Source organism: Mustelus asterias, chromosome 18 (assembly GCF_964213995.1).
Source record: "Mustelus asterias chromosome 18, sMusAst1.hap1.1, whole genome shotgun sequence".
NCBI lineage: Eukaryota > Metazoa > Chordata > Chondrichthyes > Carcharhiniformes > Triakidae > Mustelus > Mustelus asterias.
The window spans coordinates 89,389,767-89,402,415 of record NC_135818.1 but is presented as its reverse complement, the minus strand read 5'-3'; the positions used below and the strand labels follow the sequence as shown (position 1 = coordinate 89,402,415).

General features: G+C 47.1%; 1 protein-coding gene across 5 annotated transcripts in view; it reads right to left on the bottom strand.

The window, feature by feature from the left end:
* The window catches only part of ttll5 (tubulin tyrosine ligase-like family, member 5), a 340,921-nt gene that overhangs the window by 65,414 nt on the left and 262,858 nt on the right, over positions 1-12,649 (bottom strand). The window contains exon 29 of one of the 5 annotated variants that reach the window (XM_078234554.1): positions 11,013-11,484. The exons of the other annotated variants lie outside the window; for them this stretch is intronic. Within the exon in view, the coding sequence (XP_078090680.1) occupies positions 11,460-11,484 (25 nt within the window). The 3' untranslated portion in view covers positions 11,013-11,459. Of the gene's footprint in view, positions 1-11,012; positions 11,485-12,649 lie in introns of those variants that run through there. 5 annotated transcript variants of the gene reach the window in all.

Genomic DNA, 12,649 nt, shown 5'->3' with positions numbered 1-12,649 from the left:
CCAACAGGTTTATTTGGTAGCAAAAGCCAAATAAGGCAGCATGGCATGAGGATCTTGTAAGGCAGCATGGCATGAGGATCAATATCTGCCTCCAGTTATGCCTTGCACCCTGTTGAGGAGATGGAGGTGATAGGGTCGGGAAAAGATTACTTATTGATACTCAACTCCCTGTCCTTCTCTCCACTTCACACACGAGCAGCAGCCTGGTCAGGGTCGAATGCCACAGTCAAGACTGAGTGAACACATCTCTCTTTGGCACCTAATGGTGGTTTAGTATTTGCTGGAATTGGCACAGGTTGCAGAGAGGGATCTTTATAATCAAGTTCATTTTCAGGATATGGGCCTAACTGGTAGGACTAAGGTTTATTGCCCATCCCAAGTTCTTCTGAGCTGGAGAATCGGATGTTCAAGTTCCACTCCAGAGAATTGAACAGAGATTTGAGCACAAAATCCCACTGACATACTGAGTGCAATGCTGCAATATCAGAGGTGTTGGGACGGATTCTCTGACCTTGTTCACAGCTGGGATTCTCTGGACCTGCTGCAGTAACTGAGATTTGGCTAATCGCTGAATTCTCCCTTCTCACTGACAGCAAGGGGGAGAATTCTGGCCGTTGTCTTTTAAATGACGCATTAAACTGAGGCCCCATCTGCCCTCCCAGGTAGATGTAAAAGATTCCATGCCACTATTTTGAATCAACATCACCAGATGGAGGTTATCTGCTCATTTTCACATTGCACCATGTGGGATCCTGCTGTGAGTAATATGGTTGTTCAATTATTTACATACCACACGACTTTACTTCACAAGTATTTCATTGAATATACTGCACGATGGAATGTCCTGGCCTTACTACATAAACACAAGCGCTTTCTTTACTTACCTATTCGGAGGATACAGAAATGTAGCATGTGGAGCAACGCCAGGGTATAACCACAAGCTAAGGAGACATGTAACAATGGCTCCTTTCCCAATTGTTCTCAGCTAATTCCAGAATACTCTTTTGTAAGTTCAAGAATCTTTGCATGCAATTTTTTACAAAGTTGAATTTAGCAGAATATCTGGGTCTGCTACTTCTGAAGTTTGCTTTTGTTGTATTAATAAAAAAGACATCAGAACCTTGAAAAACATGGCCCCTTTGGAAAGTTCCTCCCACTTAGGGGCAAATGTGACAACACAACGGGTTGGTTTGCTTTTCAAATTAAATGACCAAATTTGCTTGCTTCATTGCGGCAAGGTCCAACGAAGGAGTGGGGAGGGAAAGGTGTGCATTTTAAAAGCTGCTCAAATTCCTGATCCCACCTGAAGCCAGAGGGGAAATGGCAGTAAACGCCAGGCAGTCCCCCATCAAAGAGGAAACATGTTTCGAACAGCATTCCCATGACAAATTTCACTCAGGTCCCAGCAGCTAGACTACAAACATACAATAGGAGCAGGAGTCAGCCACTTGGCCCCTCGAGCCTGCTCCGCCATTCTGTAGGATCATGGCTGATTTGACGGTAACCTCAAATCCACATTCCTGCCTACCCCCAATAAAATGTAACTCCTTGTGACCCTGCTTCCACAGTCTTTTGAGAGAAAAGATTACTACTCAGCGTCATCTTAAATGAGCATCAAAATCCTAGTCTTGCCCCTAGAAGGTGCTGACTCTCACTGGCGTACAGGGTCCCCATCTCTCCTGAAGGTGCTGACTCTCACTGGGGTACAGGATCCCCTCCTCTCCTGAAGGTGCTGACTCTCACTGGGGTACAGGATCCCCTCCTCTCCTGAAGGTGCTGATTCTCACTGGGGTACAGGGTCCCCTCCTCTCCTCAAGCTGTTGACTCTCACTGGGATACAGGGTCCCCTCCTCTCCTGAAGGTGTTGACTCTCAGTACTGACCCCCTGACAGGTGAGTGCTCTCTCAGTACTGACCCTCTGACAGGTGAGTGCTCTCTCAGTACTGACCCCCTGACAGGTGAGTGCTCTCTCAGTACTGACCCTCTGACAGGTGAGTGCTCTCTCAGTACTATACTATGTGTGCCAGCCTGAAATATATGCAAAATGCTCTGCAATGGGGTTTAAAATTATACCTTTGAGCAGGAGGCAAAGGGTCAAGGCTCGCAATTGGGTCAAGTTTACAAATGTACCATTTTGGCCAGTATAGTTCAGAAAGACACAATTGTTACAGCGCAGAAGGAGACCACCCGGCCCATCATGTATTCACTGGCTCTCTAATTGAGCATTTTACACACTGCCATTCTCTCGCCTTCTCCCTGTAACCCCGCACAATCTTCCTTTTTTAGATAACTGTCTAATTACTTTTTGAATTTCTCAGTTGAATCTGTCTCCAACACGCTTTCACTTAGTGTATTCCAGACCGTAACCACTCACTCCGTGTGAAAAGATTTCCCTTTTGCTTCCAATGCCAGTTCCTTTAAATCTGTATTCTTATAATAATCACCATTCGCTAAATGTTTCCCACTGACACTTGATCCATTTGGTCAACCTTGCTCCCAAGAACCAGCAGTGCCTTCCTTGGTGGACTGGAAAGATACGGCTGTGGAAAATGTACACACTCTAGGGATTATTGCCCCTCATTGCCCTTTATGCCACTATTATTCCTAGTCGATATTTGAATAGCTAAAGTCCACCATTGTAACTACCTTCCACATTTTTCACCTCACTGTAATTTCCTTGCAAATGTGGTCCTCTACATCCTCCCACTAGTTGGTGGCCTATACCACTGAACAATATAACTGCATCTTTGTTTCTGAGCTCTAGCCAAATAGATTCTTGACCTCTTGACTCGTATCAAACTATGAGAGGAAGCTGGGCATTAGGGATGGGGAGAACCTGACTGTAATCTCTAATGACAATTTCCCCACCCCTCTCACTCCCCCACCCTCTCTCCACCTCTCTCACTCCCCCACCCTCTCTCCACCCCTCTCACTCCCCCACCCTCTCTCCACCCCGCCCCCCCCCCCCCCCCCACCCCACCCACCCACTCCACCATCTGGTCAAGTTCAAGGCTTGGTTTCCACTTGTGGTACTCAATTTCCCCTTTCTGGCCTCGCCCCCTTAACTAAACTTTCGGGTGAGTGAGATCCCACAGTCAGAATCACTTTGGGTACTTTCCCCCACTCACACTCAAACCTGGACAGGCAGGGAGGGGTCTTGTTGGGACCTATTCTCAGAATAAAAACACAATAAAGAAAAGATGAGAAACAAAGAGCACCAGAGATTTTAACAGACTGAGTCTTTAGGATGAAAAAACTGCTGAGAAGTCAAAAGTATGTTCCTGGTGCCAAACATATTGAACTGGTTTAGAGACCGTTCTGTGAGGAAGCCATGGGATGTTACTTAAAATGTTTCAAGAGGATGGGTTGCTTTTGAACTGCCTGAATTCTTTGGCAGGTGTGCAGTGTCAGCAATCTGGAATCACAATTCTCCCGTTTCTCTCTTTTTCGTCAGGCTCAATATTCAGGAGGTAGCGAAGCAGCGGAAAGGGGGCGAGGGCGGAAAGAGGGCGAGGGCAGAAAGAGGGCGAGGGCGGAAAGAGGGTGAGGGTGGAAAGGGGGTGAGGCCGGAAAGGAGGCGAGGGCAGAAAGAGGGCGAGGGCGGAAAGGGGGCGAGGCTGGAAAGGGGGCGAGGCCAGAAAGGGGGTGAGGGCGGAAAGGAGGCGAGGGCAGAAAGAGGGCGAGGGCGGAAAGGGGGCGAGGCTGGAAAGGGGGCGAGGCCGGAAAGGGGGCGAGGGCAGAAAAGGGGTAAGGGTGGAAAGGGGGCGAGGGCAGAAAGACGGTGAGGGCAGAAAGGGGGCGAGGCCGGAAAGGGGGCGAGGCCAGAAAGGGGGTGAGGGCGGAAAGGGGGCGAGGCCGGAAAGGGGGCGAGGCCAGAAAGGGGGTGAGGGCGGAAAGGGGGCGAGGCCGGAAAGGGGGCGAGGCCGGAAAGGGGGCGAGGCCAGAAAGGGGGTGAGGGCGGAAAGGGGGCGAGGCCAGAAAGGGGGTGAGGGCGGAAAGGGGGCGAGGCCAGAAAGGGGGTGAGGGCGGAAAGGGGGCGAGGCCAGAAAGGGGGCGAGGCCGGAAAGGGGGCGAGGCCAGAAAGGGGGTGAGGGCGGAAAGGGGGCGAGGCCGGAAAGGGGGCGAGGCCAGAAAGGGGGTGAGGGCGGAAATGGGGCAAGGCCGGAAAGGGGGCGAGGGCGGAAAGGGGGCGAGGGCGGAAAGGGGGCGAGGGCAGAAAGGGGATGAGGGCGGAAAGAGGGCAAGGCCGGAAAGGGGGCGAGGGCGGAAAGGGGGTGAGGGCGGAAAGGGGGTGAGGGCAGAAAGAGGGCAAGGGCAGAAAGAGGATGAGGGCAAAAGAGGGACGGGGGGGTGACAGAAGGGGAGAGGAGGTGGAGAAGAGAACCAGAAGGGTGGGGAGCCACAGGGGTGGACGGGATAAAGAAAGAGGGGGATGGAAGAGGGGAGGAGAAGGGAAAGGCGGGGATGGGGGAAAGAGAAGGGGGTGGTACAGGGAAGAGTGTGAGAACAAGGAAGATGGGAAAGAGGCGAAAGGGGACAGGAAGCAAAGGGGAGGGGTGCTTGGCTAAACGCAGTAAGAGCGGACAGCCAGGGGAGAGGGGGAACGGGAGTTGGGGATGAGGGGAAGGAGAGGGCTAGGGACGAGGATTCAAAGAGTTGGCTGGTGCTCAGGTTGTGTGGAACATAAGCTCAGTGCATGCAGGGGATTGGCAGAGAGCCAGGGCTGCTGTCAGTTAGTGAAGTGGATGGAATGCAGTAAGGGTTTGTTTTATTCTTTCTTTCTGTTATTATAACAAATGGGCATTTGAGGCCAAACTTAACACAGTGAAGAGTTGGTGCATCCAGGGCCTAGAACAAACTAATTAGGAGGTGATTCAGTCTTTATGACTTTAGCAGATCCCTCCCCTCACCCCCCAACCACGGTTTCCTTACTTTATTTCAGAAAAAAAGCCGACAATTCTGTACATAAACTCTTTAACGGAGAGCCAACTGTAAAGAGACAATGTGATTGTGTGTCCCGTAGCTTTCCACTGAGCTGCTCAACTTGTGCCTTTCTGTTAAACCGATCCCTTCCCCATCACCCCTCAAATAACGGGTATTTATGCTGGGTGTACAGATTCAGGGCTGGCTGGACTGAGCAAGAGACTCCGCACTAAAGGACAGATGGAATTTTTTAAAATTAAATCTTTGATGTCTTTCCTTTAAAAAAAACCCAAATGAAAACCTGATGTGAGATGCTCGGGTGAGTTACATTGTTTGCTTAAGAGGGAAAAGAGAAAAGTTGCAACAGATAATGGGAAGTTGTCAGTAAGATATTGTCTCAGATATAAAGCTCTCCTGTTTCCAATTACCTCCCCTGAAGATAATTACTGCTTTCTTGTATATTAAACAGTCTTTAAAAATATCCTAGTCGTGTGTGGAAATGTTCAACAGTATTTGCAGTGTGGGGGGCTACGTATCTATAATACGTTACAAACTTTACATCTGCGCACAAGTCCTGTCAACTTTTCCGTAATAAATTTCTGCCTCGACACTGAATGGAAATTCCCAATGAAAACTAACATACTGCAGTGCCAGTACTGGCAGGAGACTGTCATTACACTGTCACAAGTTTACATAGGAACTTTCCATTATAAATGAGAACACAAGGATTTATAATGAAAAGATAAAAACAAGGGGAGAATGTATGATGCCACAATTGGGGGGTGAACTATATCTCAGCATCCTAGAATCACAGAATCCTGCAGTGCAGAAGGAGGCCATTCGGCCCATCAAGTCTGTTCAGACCACAAAACCACCCAGGCCCTAACCCCATAACCCCATGTATTTACCCCTGACATTAAGGGGCAATTTAGCATGGCCAATCCACCTAACCCACACATCTTTGGAGTGTGGGAGGAAACTGGAACACCCGGAGGAAACCCACGCAGACACAGGGAGAACGTGCAAACTCCACACAGACAGTGACCTGAGCCGGGAATTGAACCTGGGTCCCTGGCGCTGAGGCAGCAGTGCTAACCACTATGCCACCCTGCAGCCCTAATTCCTGAGTGGAATTATCATCTTGTCTCTAAAGTCCACTCCATGTGAAGGCTCCACAGTCTTTGGTCTTGATCTGTTGTGCTCCAGTTGATCAGTATTCTGTTAAAAATCTTACACCCATAAACATTTGCTATCAGCATTTTCCAATCTAAATCTTTTTTCCATTTTTATAACAGAAAGTGCTTATCTAAACCGTAATACTGTGATTACACCTCCTGTACCATACCAGGAAAGTGAACAAGATTACAAAGGCATATATATGAATACACGGAGGTTACATCACAGAAACAGATGATTTGGTCTAAATGGTGTGTGGTGATGTTTATCCTCCACTTGATCAAACAGTTCTAATCATGGCCAGAATTCTCTGGCCTTGCACACAGCGTTGCCGTTGCCAGCGAGAATTAGCGTTCAGTAAAATCTCCGTTCACTGCAGCAGGACTGGAAAATCCCAGCTGTGGGCGAGATTGGAGAATAGGATCCAATCTCGCCCACATATTTCTGGACATGTGGGGCTCTGCCTATGCACGGAAGCATATTTGCATCTGCCTGTATTTGTGCTTATATGTGTGTGTATGTGTCTGCTTGTGAGCACAGTAAGAAGTTTAACAACACCAGGTTAAAGTCCAACAGGTTTATTTGGTAGCAAAAGCCACACCAGGATGTGTGTGGCTTTTGCTACCAAATAAACTTGTTGGACTTTAACCTGGTGTTGTTAAACTTCTTACTGTATTTACCCCAGTCCAACGCCGGCATCTCCACATCTCTGCCTGTCTGTGTCTGTCTGTGCATGTCTGTATCTGTTCATGTGTGTGCCTGCACAAATGAGCCAGTAGGTTTTTTTTGAGAGTTCATGCATGTGTGTCAGTCAGTTTGTTTGCTTATATGTGTGTCTGTATGTGCATGTACCTGTCCTTCTATGCATTGTCTGTCTCTATGCATGTACGTGTGTGAGTATACATCTGTGTGCGTGTGTGCCTGTCTGTGTACAAATAAATGATGTGGAGATGCCAGCATTGGACTGGGGTAAACACAGTAAGAAGTCTTACAACACCAGGTTAAAGTCCAACAGGTTTATTTGGTAGCAAAAGCCACTAGCTTTCGGAACAGGCTGTTCCTTCGTCAGGTCAACCTGTTGGACTTTAACCTAGTGTTGTTAGAGTTCTTACTGTACAAATAAATGCACATGCATCTCTCTGCGTACTTAAATGGTACCAGGTGAAACTGAAGGAACATTGAGCACCCTGTTGGCTACGTGTGCAGAAAGAGGCTGATTTTGCTGCGACCGTAACTGGGGAGTGCAGGCAGCTTGGAACAGTATGGGGAGTACACCTTTACTTCCTGCAGGCGAAGCTCTCTGGTGGGCACAGACACTCAGAGAATTAGTCTTTAAATGTGAAAGTGCTAACTAAAATAATAACTGCATTTATCTCATAATACAGAAAACAATCCAAGGTGATTCACAGAGATATAATTAAACGGGAATGAACAGTAAGTCAAAGGAGGAGATATCAGGAGGGGTGACCAACCGCTTGGTAAAATTGTTAGCTTTTAAGGAGAATTTGAATGGAGGAGATGGAGGAACTTCAGGAGGATATTCCAAAGCATTGGGCCAGGCACCTGAAGGCAATTAATGTTGGAGTGATGTGATGCTAGTTAGAGAAATGGAAAGTTCTGAAGGATTGTCAGGTGATTAGAGGATATATATAAAAAGAGACAGAGAGTGGGAGAGAGAGAGAGAGCGGGAGAGAGCGCGGGAGAGAGCGCAGGAGAGAGAGAGTGGGAGTGAGCGCGGGAGAGAGAGCGGGAGAGAGAGCTGAGGCCTTAAAGCAGGATTTCCTGAACTTTGAGAGCCACAGAACCCCTAGTGAGCTACCAATAGCATCAGGGAACGGCCAAGCATTCGCATAATGCCGGCGCCCTTTTCTTGCTGCAAAATAAATGCAAACGCAGAAATCAAATGTAAACAAGTCTTTTCTCGCTATATCCACGCAAATATTAATCTGCTAATCATGAAAAAGTTCTCTGATTAAAAATATATCGGTCATTTTTAATGGGATGAATGATGCTGGAAAACTGATTCTCACAATGAGAGCCTTTTTCCTCAGATGGTGTTGGCTAGCACGAGGGGACATAGCTTTAAATTGAGGGGTGATAGATATAGGACAGATGTCAGAGGTAGGTTCTTTACTCAGAGAGTAGTAAGGGCGTGGAATGCCCTGCCTGCAGCAGTAGTGGACTCGCCAACATTAAGGGCATTTAAATGGTCATTGGATAAACATATGGATGATATTGGAATAGTGTAGGTTAGATGGGCTTTAGATTGGTTTCACTGGTCGGCGCAACATCGAGGGCCGAAGGGCCTGTACTGCGCTGTAATGTTCTATGTTCTATAATGGACACACATTTCTCTCTCCCTCACATTCACACACATGCTCACATCATTCTCACATTTGCGCACACTCAACCTCACACACACCAGTTCACCTAACCTGCATGTCTTTCGGACTGTGGGAGGAAACCGGAGCACCCGGAGGAAACCCACGCAGACACGGGGAGAATGTGCGGGCTCCGCACAGACAGTGACACAAGCCAGGAATCGAACTTGGGTCCCTGGCGCTGTGAGACAGCAGTGCTAACCACTGTGCCATCATGCCGCCTGACTCAGTGGTTGGCCACGGACCATTCTACCCAGCAACAATGAAATGCAGTAAATCAAATGGGCCATTCAATAGGTGGCCTTTCAGAGCGCTCCTCCCAGTATCCAGTACTCCAAGAGCTCTTCCTCTGACTGACCCATCTGATTTTATTAATTCTTTTAAAATTTTCCACATTTGAACCGATGGTTACAAGTCATGTGGCGGCTTCCAGCTTCAAGCACCCCCTGGAAACCCGCATCCCATTTTGGAATCCCTGCCTTAAAGCAATTTAAACACAAGAAATAGAATTTTAAATGAGAGGGCCAATGTAGGTCCGCAATGTTACTCCCCCTCCCCTTTGCCTAATCTGATTTACTTGACTCAAAGCATTTCCTGCTATTTGTAGCTGGATATCTTGATCCTTGAACCAATATGGCACAACGTTATTCTTGCCAGCGTACTTGGTCCGCAATTTCATACCGAACCTCTGTCGTCTGGCTGATCTGATTGTTGTATCCAGTACAATACAAAAACCTGTCACTAGCCCTCAAAAGGAAAGGCTCTGTTGTGTTTTTAAGCAATCGTGGTCAAAGAATGCAATGAGACACAGCAGCAATCTGTAATACCATTGCACATCAGGAATAAAGGCAGATGAAATTTAATATGGATTAATAAGGACGATACAAGAGAAGTGAATGACGTAAATGGTGGAGCAAGAGCTGAGAATCAGGTCGAATGGTAACATGTTCAAATGTTGCAATAACACTCGGCACAACCAATAAAATGTTCAGCTACATCAGCCAAATAACAAGTCAGAGCAAGTTGTGCACATGCTCACCACGGCTCCCAAAAAACCTTTTTGGGTTTTTAACTCCACATATCCTCCTCAGACTCTACGGGCGGGATTTTATGACCCAGCTTGGGCGAGGCTCGTAAAATCCCACCCGAGGCCAATGGGGAATTCCATTCTGCCCACCCCAGAATTGGTGCAGGCGAGGGGGTAAAATTCCAGCCTACATCTCAGAGCCCTAAAATCTGTTACATTTTCCCAGTCTCCTGACAACATCCAAACAGGCAAGCATTGAAATTTGGTTCAGTATGTTTCCAGAACCGTCTGCCAAGCCGCCAATATGCGGATGTGCCCAGAGGAAGGCCAGCAGTGGCACAGCTGAAAAAGTTGCTCCAATAACCAACAACAACAACATGGACTGCAAGTTGTGTGAACAGCCACGCCGATCTTGCATTGGATTCTTCAGCCCTGACAGGAATCACAGAAGATGATGAAGCTCTTTACAGATTGGTCATACTCAAACATCGAGGAATAGAAATCATAGAAACCCTACAGTACAGAAAGAGGCCATTCAGCCCATCGAGTCTGCACCGACCGCAATCCCACCCAGACCCTACTCCCATATCCCTACATATTTTACCCACTAATCCCTCTAACCTACGCATCTCAGGACACTAAGGGGCAATTTTAGCATGGCCAATCAACCTAACCCACACATCTTTGGACTGTAGGAGGAAACCAGAGCCCCTGGAGGAAACCCACGCAGACACGAGGAGAATGTGCAGACTCCACACAGACAGTGACCCAAGCCGGGAATCGAACCCAGGTCCCTGGAGCTGTGAAGCAGCAGTGCTAACCACTGTGCCACCCAAGTTACAAATATCATCTAATGCTTCTCTATGACCTTTATTTGAAGCTTTTTACAGTTGATGTATCTTCCTGATTGGTTTGGGAATTAGCCATGAGCAGTGAGAATAGTTGCTTTGCTGTTTGATAATGTGCATTCTCCATTTGGTCCATGCTGGAGAATACGCTGAGTGTTTTTCCCAGGAGTGATGGTATGGACCAATCATCCACGACTCTCAGCCCAGACTCCACCATCACAACAAGAAAGCTCAATCACACCAGCATAATGCCAAAGGAGCAGAGATTCAGGGATGTTGGAGCCCCTCTATTTTCCTGAGCTTTGTACCCACAGAATGCTCAACAACCAGGTATAAAGGCTGGGAAAAAAGGCAATGGTATTTCTTCTGGGGTTGTTGTGTCTCACAGTAAGATAGAAAAGAACAGGACTGGAAGAGTTTGTGCTGATCCAGCTGACGAACGGTATGGTCCTGAACGATCACATCCTACAGTGCCTCGAATACCCCACATTCCAATCTGCCCCAGAAGCTTATCCAATTGATTATAATGGCCACTCAGTATCTTGTAGCTCCAGCCACCAACAGCATCCAAACTCAACATTCTTTTGAATTTGTTGTTACAATCAGTGACACTGCTTCCAGTGACAATCTATTCAGTACCTTCACCACCACCTGATTCGATTTGATTTGATTTTGATTTATTGTCACATGTATTAACATACAGTGAAAAGTATTATTTCTTGCATGCTATACAGACAAAGCATACCATTCATAGAGGAGGAAACGAGAGATTGCAGAATGTAGTGTTACAGTCATAGCTCGGGTGTAGAGAAAGATCAACTTAATAAAAGGTAAGTCCATTCAAAAGTCTGATGGCAGCAGGAAAGAAGCTGTTCTTGAGTCGGTTGGTACGTGACCTCAGACTTTTGTATCTTTTTCCCGATGGGAGAAGGTGGAAGAGAGAATGTCCAGGGTATGTGGGGTCCTTAATTATGCTGGCTGCTTTGCCGAGGTAGCGGGAAGCGTAGACAGAGTCAATGGATGGGAGGCCGGTTTGCGTGATGGATTGTAACACTGTTACATCTAAACGGTGGTATCATTCTTTATAGTTTTTGACATATGATGTTAAGACCCCTTGTAGAATTTGGTACTGTGAGAAACACATTGGAGTAGATTAAATATTATTTAACTGGAGGTTCCGTCTGAGCTGTCTATTCCTCTCAGCTTGATTTCCCTGCCCAGTCTGTCCTTTGCATCCCCAAGGTAGAGGCTAAGGTTCACCCCAATGACATTTATCTTGTCTGTAACCTTTAGAATCTGTAAGATCCCTCTGAGTTTTCTCTCCTCCACTGTAAACTACCTCAGCCTCTCCCCATAAGTCAAGGGCCTAATCCCAGCTGTCAAAACAAGCTGGGCCATTTTTATGTGAATGAGACTGTGTTTCTTTCAAACCACCTCTGCACTGGGACAGAAAGAAAGAAGCAGCAAGATAGCATTAGAAGGTTTGACTTTTCTTCTACCCCTGCCAGAGCTTGACTCAAGTAGTGTGCCCACTCTGGTCACCAAATACCAAAGTTGATCTACTTTATCTTTGACCATCTTTATATCACATGATACAATGATAATGAAGTTATTGACCAATCACTGTGATCAATCTCTATTAATGAGTCTATAACAAAACAAGACATGAGGTGAGGAAAACTCCCAGTGGTGGAGAATTTCGGGAACCATTGGTCCAAAGTCACCTGTTACCCCAAGGACGTTACACCCGCCACAAACCATGTGTCAAATTATTCACAAGTGACTATTTTTGTTTTGTAGGAGAGTGATTGGAGTAGAAAAGATAGATTTGGAGCATTACTTCATACATCATTACAGTAGGTGGACAGGGTCAAAGTCCACAGGGGGGTGGGGGAAGGGGTCTCACAGAAACCCCTGATAGTCAGAGTGCTGTGAAGGGGTTGAGCCTGGGGCAGTCTTACTAGGAGTGGGTTATGGAGGGGGCGGGTGGGGGGAGTTGTGCTGGAGGTGGAAATAGGTTCCCTCTGAATTCAGCTGTTGTATTTGTACCGGCAGCAGGATGGAGTCCAGCACCATATGACAGCAGCAGAGTGTGTGCAGCCTTGGACTGATGCATAGGAGGCCCAGAGCTTGGACCAGTTGAACTTTCAACCTCGTGTTGCTTCTGTGAGCCAGATTTTTTTTTCCATTCTTCAGCCATGTTCCCAAAAACCCACTCCGTGGAAACATAATCCTTTTGTTTTCTGGAATTTCCTGTCAGCCTTTCCAAAAAATGTTCTCCATTTGCTCTCTGG